The 20,956-nt window shown below is 34.6% G+C and overlaps 1 protein-coding gene across 4 annotated transcripts in view; it reads left to right on the top strand.

Annotated features, from left to right (window-relative positions):
• The window catches only part of GRM8 (glutamate metabotropic receptor 8), a 349,252-nt gene that overhangs the window by 209,189 nt on the left and 119,107 nt on the right, over nucleotides 1-20,956 (top strand). For all 4 annotated transcript variants that reach the window (XM_068669623.1, XM_068669626.1, XM_068669622.1 and 1 more), the window contains exon 7: nucleotides 8,421-8,621. In XM_068669623.1, the coding sequence (XP_068525724.1) occupies nucleotides 8,421-8,621 (201 nt within the window). The remainder of the gene's footprint in view (nucleotides 1-8,420; nucleotides 8,622-20,956) is intronic.

Raw genomic sequence — 20,956 nt, 5'->3', positions numbered from 1 at the left:
GGGGATATCTTTCACTAGATTAGGTTGCTCAAAACCCCATCCAACCTGATTTGTAATGCTTCCCATAATGGAACATCCACAGCATCTCTGGGAAACCTGTTCCAGTGTCTCACCGTCTTCATCATGAAAAATTTCTTCCTTATATATATTGAACGAATGATAAATAGTTTTGCAAAATCTGACAGTAATTTTCTGTCTGACATAAAACTTGGAGAAAAGCTAACAAAACATACTATAATATCAGATTTATTAATTGCTGTGGATCCTCTCTTAACGGCCCAATTCTCTCTCTTTCCTTTTTATTCAAATTCCTGCAGTGTCTTTTTTTTTTTTTTTTGGCTGTAGGCATTTCTGGAACAGGTATGTGCTCTCAGGTTGTCAGATATATTGCCACCAGAAAGTGAACCAGTGAATGGAGATCTGCCAGAGCACCATTTTTCGAGGACAAGTATCTTCTGGCAGTAACACTGATAATGCTCTGCCTGCAAGTTTCAAAGCAGCAGTCAGTTGATAACGTAGTCATAAAACTTTTTGTAATGTTATACATAGCTTTGAGTTTTGTCCTCACTAAATAATATATTCCTATGTGACCAGTTCCACTGATATTGCTTGTTGCACCTGAAGGAGAGATTACTTATCCCACCATATTTTTGATGCATCTTTTACATATGTTTCATGATTCTTAGATTGGTGGAAACCATTTCCAACAGTGTCATATCATTATTTGAATGTAGTCAGTACTGCTTAGCCTAACAGCAGAGCAAATCTTGGATCATCAAGACACCGTTGTACACAATACTGATGCTGGTAGATATCGTAGACTGAAGTTTTACATGTATGAGAGTTCTGAATGCCTGTGCTAACCAAATTTTTAAACAGTATTTCAATGAGATTTAATTAAGCAACGAGAAAGCAATAACTTGAAGAGGGTTTTGTGTATTTTTTTTCCCTTTCACTCTGATAAGAATATTTAAAGTGTTGTTAGTGACTCAAAGCACCAAAATGAGCAATGCAACTTGATTTGTTTTTTTTTTTCTGAGTGAAAACGCTTAGAAAGTAAATGTCACACATAGCTGTGGGAACAAAAAGAGAGAAAAAGAAAAGTGACCAGAATTATGGTTTAATTCAACTTTGATGTATACTATTGTGCATTTTTAGAAGTGTAATGCTGAAAAAAAAAATCTGATTTACTGTGAAGGTCAGGAAAATGTTATGGTATTTCCAATGAAAAATGTTTGTGTGCAGGGAATTGTTTTTTTTTGTTGTTGTTGTTTTTTGTTTGTTTTGTTTTGTTTTATTTTGTTTTTGAAGTCCTCCATTTAAAGAACAAGACAAACAAAAAATCTAGTTTTTCATTTAAAGTGAAGTAAAAGTGAAAATTATTAAAACATGTTCACTCACCTGAAATATTATTTTGGCTATTCTGTTTGCATTGTTTTCTGAAAGTATGAAGTTTCAGCCCAGTTCTGCATAGGATCTATTTTAAAATCTCCACATTCCTCTTGGGTTGAAAAACTGTTTTGTTTTAATTTGTTTTTTCAGACCTTTACTAATTGGTCTTGCTATATATATATATATATTCTGGTGAGTTGGCATAAAGTATTACCCTTCCAAAATTGCATCAGGTACCAATTCACAAAACCTCTTCTGTTAGTTGTTGAAGAATAGACAGTCAAACTGCATCATTTAACTATCATTGCCTATGCATCCTCAATTTTCTTTTTGGAATGGCTAAGAAAGAAAATTGATATAATCCTTAGCTTCCTCTCTGAATTGCTTTCTAAACCGACATTATACTATTACAGAAAAGTTTTATGGGGCTCTCTGTGGACTAACTTATGTACAGAACAAGCATCACTGTTACCATGTGGCTACTAGAAAGCTCAACTCCTTCACTGTAAAAGTACTTCACCCCCTGAAATTTCAGTAACTGAAGCTAACGATCTCTATTGCATTATTTGTTCCAAGAAAGCAAACTCTCTACAATGTGTAAGGAAAACAACTGAATAATCAGGGAAGACTGCAATGGGAGCACCATAGTGATTCCTGCTGAGACTGCTAAAATGGCTAATATTTATAGATGACAACTTTCTGAGGAAAAACTAGCTGCAAAGATGGGAAGTTCTAACAAATTCTGACAAATAGAGAACTTTCATGCCTGAGCTAAAGAGTGGTGGGAGCCTACTTAAAAGTGCTAGTGATTTAGCTGTGATAGTGATTGACATGCAGAGAAAGATCAATCCCAACACAATAATATTTATCTTTGATTTTGCTTGCTTTCAAGTACAGCTTAACTTAAACTGTTTTGTGAGCCAAGTAAATGAGATAAATAATTTAGCTGTGAGTGAAATATGTGAATTATAGCTGCAAACTGATGAAATGTTAATAGATATGTAAGATCCAGACTTGTAAACACGTAAGTTAGGGGAAAACAAAACAAAACAAAACAAAAACAACAACCAAGAGTTACACAGATGCATCAATGGCCTTTATACAGTAATTACACTCGAGCATATATAACAAATGCAGGTAAATGGTAACTAGCAGAATAGATTTTTCACAGGTAACCATTTTGCCTATCATCATTTTCACAAATCATTTTTATTATCGCTCCATCCTCCAACATTACTTGTCCTCACACTATTACCCCCACATATCTTTCTCCCCTTAATTGCAACACAGTCCCTAAAAAAGTGGATTTGCCACTCAGCACGTATGAGAGGGGACAGGATGAAAGAAGAATAGATGGGAATGTGGAAATGCAGGAGGAATACAAACTCTTGGAAAGGGATTTTTCCTTGTTGGTGATGAATCCATAGTTAGGAGACTCTATCCCTTCTGCAGTAGGATTTCTATCACTGCTAAGACAGGTATTCATATTGCTGTCCTCTAACTGAAGGAAAAGACATACAAGCCTTGTTTTGCTTTGTTTATAAAAGTTTTTATTTTTTTTCCTAGATAATCACAGATTTTACCAGAAATTACCAACCCTAAGAGTACTTACATCAATAAATAACAAACATAGCAATAAGTAGGTTAAAATAGTATACATTGAATCTATAGTCAGCAGTGTTTCTCACATGAGGTTTTCAAGCAGATGTTGAATATTTATCCATTGTTAGATATATCAAAACTGGCACAAAAAATCAGAAGTATCATATTAATATTATTAGGTTAGTGAAATAAATGCTATAACACTACCAGATGATGATGACAAAGTAATTTTCATTTTAACTAAGTGAAAGACACATTGCAAGAACTGAAGATGAGAGTTTTTTAACAGGAATTTTCTAAAACTTTCATGTGAGTTTTCAAACAGCTGGCTGGATGTTTTCATGGATTTAGTGTAGATTATATTTATATCTGTGTTTAGTATAGATCCCAATAAACAGTGAGAAATGAAAATAAATATTTTAAGGTTGATTAATAAAAGTAATGGTTTCTGCATACAGTTCTGTAAACACTGAATGTTGATTTTGAATAAGAACCTTAAAATGATAGAAATCAAGGTGGCTCAAATTGAAAAATGTGTTGCTGATAGATTTCAAAGAGGAATGTTTCCATCTGTTGACTAAATATTAGGAAATCAAGATAACACCTTGAAACATCCTATTTCCCAAGTGGAGCTCTAGTTATGTGTTCCTATTTTCTGCACTCCTTTCTAAGCTTGGAACCTGATGATTACCCTGTCTTTTTTTTTTTTTTTATTTCCAAAGATTAGTATCCTAGTCCCATGCACACTGCACCTGCTTAGCACTGACATTTGTTCTTCTAAACTGGCCCCCACTCCTGTTTCTCCGAACTGTCCAGAACACAAAACCTTTTTCAAACCCTGCACCCCATTGTTCAAGCCTGGAGCTCTAACTAGCTGTTGTATACAAGGTCTTTGATATTAATATTTGGTCTTCAAGTAACATAATTTTTTTAACTATATATATAGGATGGATTCTTGAAAATATAGAAATAAATATGAGAGATAATGTCAGTTGCATTTTTACACAAATTGCTTCAATAATGCAAATTGGAAACAGACATTTTGGTAAGACAGCATCAATGGGATTGGTCAAAAATGTAAGATGAACTGGGTATTTCCAGAAGCTATGTAGTTGATAAATAAAGTAATTTATTAAATTTCTCTGTATCACAAATTATGGAACAAGTATATCCATTTGCCTTATCTAGATTTTTATCTATCTATATAGACCAGAAAATAATAGTTTGCTCTGTACTCTTGTTGCCATGGACATGTGCACAGAAATGTAATCTACCTACACCCTGAGATTATCATTTAGAAGACAGTTTCTAATATATAGGTGAATTATGTAACATATATCCCACAGCAGTCACCTGTTAGTGAGATCAACGACAAGTTTTGGTTGCTTCGCTTATATCATACAGGTGGTATCATCACCCATGTATGAATTTATTAACTTAGCTATATTACATTAATCTTAATTTATTTACTGTATTGAATTGTTAAGTTTTTAATTAAGATACATTTTAATTTATGAAAGTGAAGGCCTCATTTCTCTTGAGTATGTTACCCAAAGTCTCTTGATTCCCACATCCTACCTGGGGAATTGGCAATGTCACCTGCTTCTCCTTCCCTCACAAATGATAATCCCTGGCCACAGTCCCTTATCTACCTCATCCATGTCTCAGTTTATGTTCCTTATCTTTTCCTGCTATAGCTGAGCTCCAGCATCCCAAACAGAAAACACTCTTATCCCTGCAGAGATACAGGGATACAAAGGGGAAACGGTTAGAAGGTGTTCCAACAATGCTTCCTGCCAGTCCAGTTTGTCACTCTCGCTCAGGAAGTGCAAGAGTAGTTACAGCAACCTTATACAGGCTTGTAGAGGATCATTGTTGGTCTCCGGGGTTCATGAAAAGATTCCAACTAAAGGCAGTCAGGAACAGCTGACACTTTTCCTGGGCTTGTGATACATTTCTTCCTAGCTCTTCTGTAGCCCAAGATGATAGCATTAGTACACGTGTATTTTCCCCATTGGTCAGAGAAAGTCTTAACATTTTGCTGTGATTCCCCACAAGCTTGCACTATTCAACATCTAGACTGGAAGACCTGCTGGAAAATACCATGACATATTTATCTGGATTTCCTTTGTATGGAAATCAGAGAAGGGAAGGATGGCATGAGCCCAGTTCTTGTCTCAGGTCTTGGCACACTGTCAGACCAAGCAGGTATGAAGAGCCTGGGTTTTAACCATCTTCACAGTCTTTTTGGTAATGACATAGCCTAAGCAATCTTTTACGGAATAAAAACTGTAGGATGAGAAATTGAAGTGATCATTAAGAAAGCATTAAAACATTTCTGTTATGAGATACATATTGTTTTATTATTTCAAGTCAGCCATGTGTGTAAAAGTATGCCTTGCTGAGCTCAGTGTCAAGATATAAATGAAGCTATTATTACTTCATATACAATCTGAAGACAAATGATAATCATGTCTTCCAAACATGTAATATTATCTTTGTAGTAGATGAATATATTTATGATTCAGACAATATGAAGCATTTTACAATTATGCATTAATGTTTATTTAGGACAGTGTAATATAATCAGATTTAATCAGATTTCAGTTGATGAGTTCTTGTCATCTTTATAAATTAATGTTTTCAACATTTGAGAATTTTGGAAAGAGAAAATGGAGAGAAACTTCAAGAAGAAAGAACATGTAATTCAGTTTTTATTTATTTATTCATTTCTCTTACGGAAAGCAGAGACTTCTTTTCTATTGTCTTCTGGGTTTTATAGTTTTAAAAGTTTTAAAAATTAGTTTTAAAAATTTTGTGATGTTGTTCACCCCTTCATAATTAAGGAAAGACACACAGTGGTAATAAATTAATTTATAATCTTTTTAAATCTGGAATTTATATGATAAATTAGTTTCTGATCACGTATTTACATATTCCTGAAGAGTAAAGGTGAAAGAAACTGTGGAAGAAATTTATAGAAATCCAGCATGTGCTTAAAGTACAGTGTAATAGAGGAGACCATATATACATATATATATATAAATTTCTTTCTTTCTTTCTTTCTTTCTTTCTTTCTTTCTTTCTTTCTTTCTTTCTTTCTTTCTTTCTTTCTTTCTTTCTTTCTTTCTTTCTTTCTTTTTTGTTTTCTTTATAAATCTGTACTACTTAGTACAATTTATTTGCACAAGTGTTTGCTGCTTTTAGGGCATTATGACTTAGCATTTATTATAGAAAAGGATTTCATTCTATCTTTCACCAACCCTCCTCCCTTCAACATACACATCCGTCTGTCTGATGTGTGAGGAGAATTACATTTGGCTTGGAAATAGAAAGAGGTATGTCTCCTTCAAACATTTCCTGTCCTGACCATCACATCTAGAGGATGTGGAAGCTCTCAGGAAAAAATGCAGGTTATTGACTGCTGTGTGCCTGCAGCAGTTCTGTAAAACTTGCCCTTCACTCCTTGACTGGCAGGCATACCGTCTTGATTCCTGTCTTAACCAGACAGGAACAATTAAGGGAGGGCTCCTAAGCAGCACCCATCAATTACAGTTGGAAGCTAGTTCACAAATGAAATAAGTTAATAAAGTTGCAATCTAATTAGGCCACATCTCTTACATCCTTAATATCCTCTTTCATGTCTAGGTAATGCATTTCAAGGAACTGTGTAATTTTCAGCATGTGCAAGGAGAAGTTTTCTGTTTGCTTGGTTGCAGTGGTGTTGCACAATTTACTAATCATTTGCCAATCATTAGACAGAACACTTTGAAAAGTGTTAGTTGAGTTACTTGTAATAAGTCACAAAGTTATGTGCTTTACTCTCATGGTCAGTAACAGTCAGTACCTTTTCAAGAAGCAGGCATGTTTTTTGTTTTTTTTTTTTTTTTTTTAATTTTATTATTATTATTTTCTTCTATTTCTTCCTTTAATCCCTAAATACATTTTTATTTCTCTCCCGAAGGAGAAATAAAAGCCTGTCATAATTTTTTAGTTCTATTTATTGCTCCCAGTGCTCAGGGATATTTTAAAACATTGAACACTGCTGATTGTCAGATTACAGATTTGTTCATATGTTACCATTGTAATGTGATACAGTGGCATTGAAGTACAGCAAGCAAACAGAAGGCTCTGAATAGAGTCCCTGATTCTTTTCCCATGTCATATGAACTTGCGTATTTTTTCTAAAGAAAGATCTTGCATACAGTAAATTTGCAGTCATATGGAATGCAAATTTGCAAAATTTGGATGCATCAACATTAATATAATGAATTGATAAAACACTGTTTTGAGATAAAAACAAAAAATAAGGTAAAGAATATTAAAGAAATGGTGCATAAAATTTTGGTTCATTTTTATATTTTTAGTTTCAAATAATATGAATGGATTATTTTTACACTGAATGAATCTGTTATCTAGTAGATAACCTTGGTTTTAGTCTTTTGCTCCCCGAGTCAATGGGAACTTGGCTGTAGACTTTAGCAGGACAGATTTCATGTCAAGATCCGTAAAGACCTCCTTCCCCTTGTAAAAGAAAATTCTGTGCCTTAGAAATCAATGTCTGTATTCCCACAGAGGACATGGTTGGTTGTCGTGCCTAAAACATAATTTTTCTGAACTTTAATTTTAACTTTTCCACTTAGTAATATCACCCCTGAACATAAAAGATATCTCTGGATTTGGAGGTAGATGATTAATGTGGGAAATCCCTGTAGAATCAAAATCTCATAATGTATTGATTTTCTCTGTATTCCCTCTGTAGGAAAAATGTCCCTGTAGAAAAGAGCAAACAGTACATGGCTCTCAATGTGAAGCATAATTCACTAACAAATACAGCGAAAAAGTCTAAGAATAAGCACTTTTCAATATGGAGACAGATGGCCACATCACTTGGCAAACATTCAGCTTTTTTGTCCTGACATGTTTAAATAATGTTTATCAAGCAATAGACGTAGATAAAAATCAAGGTAGCCTTAAATTTATCTGAAACAGAATGTCAAGCTGCTGTAGAAGTGTCCTATAAATAACAATAAACAGTTGTTGAACGAAAGTCAATAAGTTGCAAACACTATTTCTACTGGCTTGTGGAAGTGCATATATATATATATATATATATATATATATATATATATATATATATATATATATATATTTCTTATTCATGTAATGAAATGTTCTGTCCTGTTTCCCAGCCTGGGACTCAACATAATGTTTATATACCTGGCACAATGTAAAAGGATTAGAGACGAAACCAGATGACTATATTTTCCCTTGTCTTGTTTATTTAGGTGATGGATAGCTGAGTCCTAACTTTACCTATCTATCTAACTGTAATCATTTATGTTCTTCTGTGAATTTTTGCTCACATGTGCACAAACACATACATACACATTGAAGTAAACAGACTTTTTCTCTTTCTTTCTTAGGCTTAGAAAGAATTGCAAGAGATTCAGCCTATGAGCAAGAAGGAAAAGTTCAGTTTGTAATTGATGCAGTATATTCCATGGCCTATGCACTACACAACATGCACAAAGATCTCTGTCCAGGATATATTGGTCTATGCCCAAGGATGAGCACAATTGATGGTAAAGAACTACTTACTTATATCCGGGCAGTAAACTTTAATGGTAAGTTACATGTACTCTCTTTTTTTTTGTCTTCTTTAAATGTTTCAGAAGTGATAAGATGTGTTTTCTTCTATATATAGGATACTTCAAGGCACAGTGGAAAACACAGGATTAGAAGCAGTTCTCATTTAGTCAGAACTGTGAGTTTTTCCACCTGCTTTGAAATCCCAAGTGTATTTTTCCTCTTAACATTAAGTTGCTCCCACAAGAGACAGATGTTAAAAATAAGAATCTGTCGATCAAAATATTTCAGTGAAAAGCTGCTATTATTGAAACAAGTTGAGGACTCATGCAGTCCTATTGACAGATTAAAATCCTTAGACAGAGGTTGCTCTTGTGTTTGCAAGACAATGAATTGAAAAAATACCCTTTTGAAAATTGGCTTCTTCTGAAATTACTGTTAACAATTTCCTTACAGAAGTGAAGAGAGTGAAATTTCTTTCAGCTTGCATATTTAAATCTCAATTAAAAGACTTACTATCAGTTCCAGCTTCTTTTCCATTTCATTGTTTTTTTTTGCTCAATGATTTAGTCAGCTCTAGCACAACTGCAATATATATTTTTAAACAATGCTACATAATCTGTGCAGCTGGAATCTGCCTGCGGGGGAAATGCAGTTACTGTTGCTTGTGCTGTCAACAGTAGAGACTGTTAAAGTACAGGCTTAATTTATGAATGTAGAATTGAAAAGGGTAGAAAGTATTTGGTGGTAAAATAAAGTTGCTGAAAACTTCATGAAATATTATTTCATGAAACCCATAATTGTTTTAGGCTATATTTGCCATTATTTTACAAGGAAATGGAACAATGTGCTTTGCTATGTTTTCCTTTTTTTCCCTACTTGGTGGTAATTCATGTACTAGAAATGCCTTCTAACTATAGAGAGAAGCACTGTCTATCACAATTCACTCCAGTGACCTCAGCTGCCAGCCTTTTTGAAAAAAGCACAAGGTCATTTTGAATTTAGCTTCCAAGTGGAAGCATTTTTTGCTTTAGGTAATGTACCAGACCATTTGGTTTATATGAATATTGGCTGCAGTTCACATTTTTTTCCTCTTCTAAACCTTTTTTATTTCTATGCAATTTTTGTGAAAAGGGAATCCCTGTCTCCAGGAATATAAATACAGAAGGTGTTTAAAATGATTCTTTAGGGATATTAAAGAAAACCTGGAGCAAAGTATGTAGCTGGCAAATGGGAATGTTGCTATGATGACAAAGGTAGGCAGCATATTGTAAGGTTTGCAGTGATAATTATATACATTTCCAGCTTATATTCTTCTTAGTCTGTGTTGTTAAAGCATAAACAAAGTGATTTATTTTCATTTGGTTAGCATAAAAGTTTAACATAAAAAGATAAGCTATACGCTTTTTACTTGAAACATTTTTCTCCCTAAAGATTGCTGTATTTCATGTCATGTCATGAAATACAAACCTGTCATGTTTTCTCTGGCTGACTCTAACTATTGCAACAACTTGGGGAGATGAAAAGAGTGGAATAAACCATTCTGGACACTAATGAAAAAATATCTGTTTTTGAACAAGTGATTTACTGAAAGAGAGGAAAAGAGGGAAATAAAGGGAACATTTCTGTGAGGTTAACTTTCTGTCTCATGAGATACAAAAAATCTTCTCTGTATGAGGTTAGTCAACATTATGTACAGGTGTGCTAACTTTCTGTGTGTGTCATATGTCACAGTATTTCCCTGGGGTGACACACTGAGGTCATGCAATGGGAGACATCATCAGAAGACAGTCTTTAATCCCGTGCCTTTTCCTATTAATCTCAAGTCTCCGTTCCTCAGGAAAACAATGTAGCTGTGTCTGACTTGGTTTACAGAGGTGAACATATATACAGGTTGCTAGACCTCGTGTGGTGGGAGTTGACAGTAGTGCTGTGTGTCAATTTTTACGCGAGTCCTTGGTTCAAGTCACTATTAATGTATTATTTAAAAGTGAACTGATACATGAAAGGAAAACCTGGGCTTTTACAGCCATTCAAGGTAACATTTTTCTATCCTAACAATAACAAGATCACAGTATTGCTGAGGTTGGCAGGGACCCCTGGAGACTGCCTGCTCCAGCCCCCTGCTTGGATCAGGTTCGGCTAGATCAGACTGCTCAGGACAACATCCAGTCCTGTTCTGAAGATGTCCAAGGATGGAGAATACTGCAGAATTTTCTCTAAGCAATCAGTTTCAATGTTTGAGCATTTTCACAGTAAAAAAAAAAAATTTCTTATGCTTAAACGTTTTCTATGTTTTAGAATTAAGTCACTGTGCCTCAAGATGATAATAATCCCCCTTAACAAAGGTAGTACTGTGTGGATGCAACTGCAACATTTGAGTTTTGTTGCTACATTGAGTTCAGTGGGTTACAACTCACAAAGTTGACTTGTGCTGTGAAGGACATCGTACTGTCTTATTGGAGAGTCCTCAGTCTCCATAAGGGGAAAAAAACATGCATGTTTCTCTTTATTGGAGTAAAAGCTTTCGCTTTTGATTACAAGTAATCACTTTGAAATATGATGATTTTTGTTTCCTGTGTTTATTTTTATTTACAAAATATAAAGAAGGTTTGTTCCCCTGAAGGATTCATCTGTGTAATATTCCATGACACCTTCATAACTGAAGGGTGGTCATAACCACCAGCACACAGTGCACTGATGTAATTGATACGACACTTGCTTCTGCTTGGATATTCTTCTGCCAGTTGTATGTTAAACAGAAAATCTCACAGTTCAGCATGATTTTGAAGGGGACGGAAGTTCTACATTTATAATAGGAATGAATAAATTTATTTTTACATGAGATTTGAATTACTACTGAGTGCAATCTTCTATTTTACTATTGCCTTTGTTTTTCTTAGAACAGCTATCAAAGCATGGTGTTTAAAAACAATTGCTTTTCAGTTATAATGGACAGTTTAATCATTAATTTCACTTATGGAAAGAAACCTCTAAGAAATCTCTAAAGTAATTCAGCAGCCTATTGCTATGTATGTAGAAATTAAAAGTTTTTTGTTGTTGTTGTTTTTGTTTTTTTTTTTTTTTTTTTTTTAAGGAAAAAAAGGAAAATATAAAGACTCTTATTTCCAAGCCAGAGCATTTCCAAGCCAAGACACAGCCCTAGGTTCCCTAGGTTCTTGGTGTTCCCAGCTGGTAGACCATAACCAGCCCTTTCCAGCTATTTGATTAAAGAATACTGAGAGATATCAAAATTTTCATGCTCCTACTTGTCTTTGTTTTTCTCTGGCAAAAAGTAAATATGTTGTCACTTTATGGATTTTTTTTTTTTAATAGAGATTCCACATTTGAAATATTTTCCTCACATTTGTTTATTTTTTTTATATAGAAAAAAATAAATTTTTATGTGAAATTGATGTTTACTGTTTAAAATTATTGAAATCATTTTTTTCTTGTCAATTAAGTTTATAAATGATGATGTACAATATGGTGTAATTGTGTAATGACTCAGTACATCTCCCTTCTCCAATGTTCTCATTGTTTGACTTCATTAGACTGCCTACAAAATAATAAGATGCTTTCTAAGAGTTTTTACCCTAGCACATGCTCAGTATTTTATGAGCAATGGTCATCATTTAACAGAAATAGGACTTGAACGTTCATTCGTAGTGGAGGTGTTTCAAAGTGTGTATTTGTATTTTTTTAATTTTCTTTCATTTTCAATGAAAAGATTTTTCTCTGTAGTTTCCTCTAAATGGGGGGGGGGGAGAGGCAACGGGGAAAAAGGAAGAAGAAAGAATGACAAAGTGATTAGCATGATATTTCTTGGGCATAAATAAAATACAGAATCATAAGATTGATCTATGTCTCTCTCCACAGTTGTTCTACTTCATAAGTAAAGATCAGAATTTGTGTTTGAATTCCAAAGACAAAGGTCAATGCTCATATTGTACGTAAAGTGTTTCACAGAATGACACAGAATCACAGAACAGCTGACGTTGGAAGGGACCTCTGGACTTCATCCAGTCAAAAGCCCTGCCAAGCAGGGTCACCTAGCACACATTGCACAGGATTATGTCCAGGCAGTTTTTGAAAATAAGAGTGTACAGCCTCTTTAGGCAACCTATTTCAGTGATCTGCCACTCTCACAGTAAAGAAGTTTCAAATAGATGAACACCCATTTCTCTCTATATGAAGTTGATTTGTAGCTAGTGTGTGGTGTAAAGTATCTTTTTTTTTTTGCCTACCTGTACATATGCATTTGTATTTACATTGACACACTGCAACAATTCCAGAGATAAGTATCTAGCAAACGTCACACACTATAACAAAATATATTTACAGCCATTAAAATATGAATCTTTCACTTAATCTTAAAAGTAAGGGCAGAACAAGGCCTGTAGTCTCATACATGAAAACCAATACATTTCCTTGCCCCTGAGTCTCTGTCTCCCTCCTTCCTTCCTTCCTTCCTTCCTTCCTTCCTTCCTTCCTTCCTTCCTTCCTTCCTTCCTTCCTTCCTTCCTTCCTTCCTTCCTTCCTTCCTTCCTTCCTTCCTCCTCTCCTCTCCTCTCCTCTCCTCTCCTCTCCTCTCCTCTCCTCTCCTCTCCTCTCCTCTCCTCTCCTCTCCTCTCCTCTCCTCTCCTCTCCTCTCCTCTCCTCTCCTCTCCTCTCCTCTCCTCTCCTCTCCTCTCCTCTCCTCTCCTCTCCTCTCCTCTCCTCTCCTCTCCTCTCCTCTCCTCTCCTCTCCTCATCACATTTTTTCCACAGAAAGCAGTATCTATAGAGGACATTAAACAAACAAACAAACAAACACACACACACACAAAAAAGTGTCGGGTTTCTCATGGACAATTTTGAACCTTTCAGGCAATAATTATTTTGGAAACAACTGTTTACAAAATTCATCTGCTCCTGCTATTTTATGAGTTTGCTAAGACATTAATCCATGCAGAACTCTCTTGACTTAATATTAATCTCAGACAATTTTACATGTTTTATTCAAGAAAGCTGACACCTCTCTATTATTTCACTGAGTACAAAATTTGCATTCTCAGATCATTATTTATCATTAAAACAGAAGCTTTAAAATGGGTACCCTTTGAGGTTGACATGTTTTGACATTTTTTATGGCGTTAAGCACAATAGAACTAAATGTCCCACTTAAAATGTACTAGAGCTGTGCTCCTAATTAAGTTTTTATTTTTTTATTTTTCTATTTTTTTTTTTTTTAATTTGATGTTCAAGTCTACAACTACCAATAGAGAAAAGAAACTTTTTGAAAAAATTTAAGTTGGGCTCATTTGAAAGCTAAGAGTTCTTATTGTCAGTTCCTCATTTAAGGATTTGTACAGTCAGAAACACTCAAATTATTTGATGTCATTGGTACCTTATTCTGACAGGGTTAAAAGCTTTCCCAATGTCTAGATTCCTGTGCCTCTATGTTAAATTAAGAAAGGAATACTTACCGCTATTAATTTATTATTGAGACTAATCAGGGTCTCAAATGAGATGATTTCAAATAAGTTCTGTTTTGTCATGCTGATTATTTTAATGGAATTAATCCAGATTGCTGTACAAGGAACTAAAATTGCACAGTGGTCTGAATCACTCTTAATGGGTTTAAGTAATGTATGATTATAATGTAAGCATGCATAGCTGGCAATGCTTGGAGCTTCTGTGATTCTCAGACACCTTACAAATCCATGTGATTAAAATCAGACATTATGAAAATGCTGTATGTGAAATTAGAAGGTAGAACCTAAAAGTAAATACAATTTATTGCCATACTCTTGTTATGTACAGATCTTATGGACTGATTAATTGAGCAATATATTTTCTTCACATACAGAATTTATGACATGGAATGTGATTGAGGTCAATTCTCTGTTTTTGGGAACAAGGTATTTTAATTATTAATATGTATAGGAAGGTGATAAAGGATTTACCCTTATTACCCAATGAAAATTGAATTGCATCTCCAGTTCAGTGCAGGATATTCAGATATATTAGAGTACAGTTAACTCAAGATATAGTGAGATGCTGTAAAAACTCTTGCAATTCCAAGTGAAAAGGTCTCTGAGTGCAAAGAAACTGAATCCATAATGTGTATTATTTTTACATTTTAGTCAGTGTAAGAAACATCACAGCTGCAGTCCTGCATAGTTAATAAGCCCTTCAGATATCCTTATTACCTTTTTTACCAGGAAGAAGGCTTGCTGCATGATTTGAGGAAAATATTACTGTGACATGCTTCATAACTTAAGTGTTTAAATTGAAAACATCCTCTTAAATCTATCAAATCAAGTAAGAATATCTATACAAGTTATTAATTTTTCCGTATATTGATTTATGGTCCATTTGGTAAGACAATTCCTCAAGCCAGCAGTGCATTTATGAAGAGAAATTAATTGTTTTTTTTTTTTTGTTTGTTTGTTTTTTGTTTTTTTTTTTTTTTTCAATTACTCTTTGACAGAATCATAGGAAACTATTTCATTTTCCTACAACACCTTTTATTTCTGACATCAAATAAACATAATTTAATGAAAAAAAAAAAGGCAACAATATTTTCACGAAGGGGATTTGGTAGTGTAAATAAACCCTATTCATTCATGTAAAAAGTGATCTAACTGGCAATAGCTGATAAGTGTCTACATCAAAAAATAGAACCACACTTAAGAGAAGCTGTTGGTGAAATGGTCTTGATGAATCTTAGATTGCCCAGAGAAAATGTGAATGCCTCATTTCTGGAGGTGTTCAAGACCAAGTTGGATGAGGTCCTGGGTAACCAGATCTAGTGGATGACATCCACACATGGCAGGGGGTTTGGAACGATATGATCTTTAAGGCCCCTTCCAACCCAAGCCATTCTATGATTCTCACGTAAAGAAGAAAATGCCAGTTTCTCTACTGAAGGGAATGACAGATGAATCAGGTAGACAATTCTGTAAGACAGTGAGGAGAGAATAAATCTATAATTAGCAGACAATGCCTACATCATCATCAGGCAGCAGTATTTTGTTCTGCTCTAGGGAGATGTATTATTCACCAGTAATCGACTGAGTTCTGGTCTATAGTCAAAGCAGTATCGAATTCAAAACCAAGTTAGATTTGTTAGACCTTGTTATGAGATGTGATCTTAAGCAAAACCAGGGAGAATCTGAGCAAAGTAAACATGACATTTAAGAGGAAAGTGATGAAGGTCAGTTCATTCCTCACAGGCACATACTTTTGCCTCAGTTTCAGTTGCTGGTGAAGTCCAAAGTGTCTAGTTCCATACAGCTGAAGGGAAAGGCTGATACTTCTAAAGGCTACCAAAGAGTGGTCCTGTCCATCAACATTGAGGCACCATAGCAACTCATCTACTTCTGTGTATTTTACTGCAAGAAGCTATGAGTCAGAGAGATTTTCTCAAAGGCTGGTTAAAGCATTTCTAATAGCATGAAATATTAAATATGCAGAAGATAGTTTGTCTTAGAAAGTTCTCTAATTTACTTCAGCAGAGGAAGCATTTACTGCTATTCCTGAGGATTAAGGTATCCAATCATTTTGGCCACGCAGCAGGTTGTGTTTTATGCTAAACAGATTGGACCCAAAATGTTGCTCCCCATAGTCTTAGTCAAATCTCTCCCCTCTAAGCCTGAAATAAAATGGATTTGATGCACAAATTCCTGGGGCGTTCTTTTTTAAATAGACTGTTTCTCTCAATTCTCCTGTTACCTGTATCATAAAAATTGAACTTTTGATAATTAAGAGTATAATAATTTGCAGTAAAGAATTTAGTGGAATCTGTGGATTCTGTGCATAGCACAAAATCAAAGTGATGATACATTAGTGAGGTTTCCATATTAATATTTTTTCAATTTGTGCCAATTTCATTAGGTTATTAACTTTTATAATTACATTAGCATTTAATCAAAAATTAGTTTGCAAAATACAGAATATTCTTTATTATTAGTTATACTTGGAAGCCTAAACACTTTTAAGCCATGTTACAGGAACATACACAGCTGGATGGATTTGAAAATGGTCCTTCTCTCTATTACTTACAGCTCTATTAACAAATTAGCAGCTTGACTGGTACTTGAATATAGTTTTATTTGCTGTTAGTTGAGCTATTTATGTAAAGGTAAGATTATTGAAAGAGACTCAGCTGCATTTCAGAATATTAAAATTTGGATATGTTTTCAAGTACTCTATCAAACTTTATAGACCAATGATAGCTTCCTCCTTTGAGCCACCAGTTACGATGAGGCAGGGTAACATCCAATGTGATTAACTTTGATGTTGGCTTGCCTAAATTTTAAGTGTTCCACATGGTGTAAAAGTGTACATTACAACCCTTCTATGTTAAGTACATGGGAAGAGATTTATTCCTCTGTAGACTTACAGAAGTGAGTTAGAAACTTTTAATATAGTAGTGTTAACTATTTGAGATGAACATGGTGGAAAAACAGGTCCTCCCCCCAAACTTTTCATATTAGTCTGGGATTAGGTTATTCACAAAAGAAACAAAGGATCTGACTTTTAAGCCTTTAATCCAATGAAGACTAAAGCTGTGTCCCAGATGCATGCTTTAAATAAGTAGAAGGCATGGCTGGGAGGATATTCTTTAGTCTGTTGTGTTTTGGTTTCTGTGGGTTCTAGGTGACTTGCTAGAAATCCTACCCAAATGGACTCTTAATATAAAGTGTCACCCCTCTCCCCATTTTCAGAAGAGAACAAGAGATAATAGAAAAGCAGAAGAAAAAGCAGAAGACATTCCTTATGCCAAAATTCAAAAATACATACAGAAGGTTGAAGTAGTTCCAACAGAAAGTAAAACGACCAAGACGTCATTTTGTTTGAGCTCAGTCAGCCAGAACAGAAAGAATTTTAAAGCATGTTGCAGATGCAATTTAGAGATATTCTGTAGGCACTTTTGGTAGTAGCAGCATAATGCATATTGCCAAAAGAAAAAAAAAAAAAAAAAAAAAAAAAAGGCCTCTGCTGATATTTCTTAAAATGGCACAACTTTGGTCATGTTTCATTCATACTAAAAAAAGGGAATAACTATAACTACTTATTAAAAAAAAAAAAAAAAGGAAAAAAAAAAAAAAAAAAACAAACACTACCACCACTAACAAAAACTCCATGGAATGGAGAAGTACACTCTGGGATGCAATCTGAAATGGAGAAATGTGTTTTTGAGGGAAATTTTGTTTTGAATCCTGAAGAGAAATGAACTTGCACTGCTCCAAGAAATGGATTATTGGTTAAAGTTGATAGATTGTGGCAAGAATACACATTAAAAAATGACTACCTGTTTATTTACAAGTCGTAGTCTCTATTGTGTTTTTATTGTAGTTACAGCAGAATCAAAGCATCTATAAATATGACTCCATATTTATACACAGACAGCACTGAAGCAAGAAATCTTAGTGCAGTACAGGATTAATTTTATGCATTTATTGGAAGATTTTTTTATCATGCATTGTATGCAAAGAAAGAAACAACCCATCATCAACATCTGAATTATTTTTGGTTTTCATTCAGATTAAAATTTTCTATTTTATAGAAGATAAATTACAATTTACCCTTGGGATTAAAAGAAAGCATCTGCATTATCTCCAAAGGGTTGTAAAAAATAAGGGTTATAAAAATAAAAGGTTCTCTAAAGAGAACTCATCATGATTCAGAGAAATAAACTATCAATATGCTCTGAAAGTCTTGATGTAAAGGATAAAATTTAAGTTTGAAACAAAAAAAATAGTTTTCATTTAATAATGATGGTTGGTTGTTACATCACTCTTATGTTGTTTCAATGAGCAATAAAAAGTTAGATTTCATGCTATCATGAAATTAACATCTTTCATGTTTTTTATAACATATTTGCAATATTTGAATTGAAGCTTGATTGTTTAGCACCCTAATTAAAAGATTTTTCACAGAAATGGAACTGTCTAGATAAATAAGCAATAGGTTTTCTGTCTCTGTTCCTAGAGTACTTGTTTACATTTGGAGTTGTAGGTCTATGCTATTTACATATCTCCTTGTAATTTTTTCTGTATGTTTTAAGACAAATAAGGATTTAAAACTGTTAAGGACATTTATTATTAGAATTTACCAGTATAGCCAGCAAAAGTAGAAACTCTGATCTATTAGTGTGTTTAACTAATTTAGGGAAAAAAAAAAAAAATTAAACTATGATTGCAAAATTTTTGCATCTTTATCCACTGATCTTGTCCTAAATGTACAAGATGCAAAAAACATATCACATAGCAGTTGGCAACATTACAGTGCCTGGCAACATTAAAGGCAACATTTGATTGCAAATCACTGAATCAACCTGAATGCACTGAGATTATGGGGATCTAACTACTTTCTTAAATTAGCTCACCTATGTTTTTTTCACCTTCTGAAATGGAATGTCCCTCTGAAATATTTTTTGAAAACATGTAACAAGTGTCACCTGCTAATTATTTAGTTGAAAAAGGAAAATCCATCAGCTAACCAGGGAAATGGAAAAATACACAGAGGAAAAGAAGCTGTTATATAACATCCATACACTATGTCCTACTGCCTCCTTAGAATTTCTGTTCTTTCAAAGTTTGCCATACATATATCTCATATTATTTAAATAACTAGAAATCCTCAGTTCTACATGTTGTATCTAAAGGGATAGGGGTATGGAGACTTCAATAGTAGATTGCTTTCCTTTTACTGTAAGGCTAAGCAAAGATATAATCAGAGAGAGCACATCATTGGATCAGCATTTGAGTTTCTTGTTTGGCCCCGCAGCCACTCTAGACTACCTTGGCTTTGCTCCAGTGTAGCTTGATCCTGAGCTGAGAGACAGAAATGTATTGGCACTGTTCCTGTGCCACACATAATCACATTTTGTAAATATACCCCCAGGTAGCATCAAGTCACATCTCATAATAAGGTCATTTATGGGAGCTGTGTCTCACTTTTTGGAGGTAATTATTGTGCATTTTAAAGGAAAGTGAAAGGGATGTTGGGAACCTCAACTCATCATCTGTATGTGCGATATGCAACATCAGGGCAGTTGGACTACTCAGCACATGCTAGGCTCTGCAAACTTAAAAGGCTTATTTAGTCTCTGCTGTGGTTCTTCTAAGTTCCTACTCAGAGATCTGAAGAGAAAGCCTTAGGATACTAGAGTTCACTGCTTACCACGTTGGAGAAAAACGACTAAAGGTGCTTGGAAATAACCCTTTTATTGACATACAGCCACTGTGGGAAGGTTTCTACTAAGCCATCCAACGTTTAAAGTCTCCAGCTCTTGATAGTTACAAATTGTTGTATTGATCCTCCTTTATGCATGGACTATCTGCAGCTCAAACACAAATAATTTTTTCTCTGTTTTTCATTTTCACTGTTTCTTACTAGAAAGGGATACTGCTCATGCACAGTGTTTAGGCAGGATTTCTTGCTTACCTATACATAAAATACACATTGTTTTGTTTTTATCATAGTAAGTTGTCCTGAGCCTTGTGCAGTGAATCAGAAACTTCTGAGAAAAGTGTAAAACAAAGGGAAAGTATCATTTGAGCAGATGTCTGCAAATCCAAGAAAGGTGTGGATTTTTATTTCCTGTTATGGCTGAATGTTCAGGCCATTCCTTATACCAGTTGATTTGCCCTAGGATCAATTTGACCTTTTTAAGATTCCTCAGTGTCTCTGTCTTTTTTGCCTGATTACCTGGTGATTCTGGGTTACTTTGAGTGAAAACCTCAGGGAAATTGGTCCCATGAATGGAATCTCTTAGCTTCCAATGTTGCTAGCCTTCAGGGCAAGCCTGTCTGAAATCTGAGCAGGGCTTCTTTGTGCCAAGGTACTGCCATGTCAGCAGAGTTGCCTCCCTCAGCAGCCGTGATGTCCGTGAATTGTTAAGTGCACTTCTCTTGAGTTCTGTCCAGAGAGTACAACTTGGATTAAAGTCAAAAAAGAGGCATCTCTTCCTGTGTCTGAGCTGCATTGGGGGTGAGGAGAGAGCTATGTGCACATTGAGCTATGAGCTTCTGAAAATGGGAATGTAAATGCTTCAGAAACTCAGAAGTACAAATCAATGGCCTTTGGACAGTTCTTAGACAACTAAATTCACCCCAGGTCTTGATCACCAAACCAGGCAATTAAAATCTTGTCCTTCCTCTTGGGTTTTGTCCTACAAAAATGTCTTCCTGTTTCATGTGGGTGGTTTTCAGATTGTGAAGTCCTTGGACTTTGTTGTATATATAGATATATTGGGATTAAATGGGAGGTGTTCAAGAAAAGGAACAATTCTTATGGCGTTCAGTGTTTTCAGATATTACATATAGGTCTTTAAATTGAAGCTTGTATCTGAAAAATGAATACAGATCTACAGTTATAA

This window comes from Anas acuta, chromosome 1 (assembly GCF_963932015.1).
Source record: "Anas acuta chromosome 1, bAnaAcu1.1, whole genome shotgun sequence".
In the NCBI taxonomy this organism is placed as follows: Eukaryota; Metazoa; Chordata; class Aves; order Anseriformes; family Anatidae; genus Anas; species Anas acuta.
Note: the sequence above shows the minus strand (reverse complement) of the source record. Positions and strands in the feature narration are given on the sequence as shown.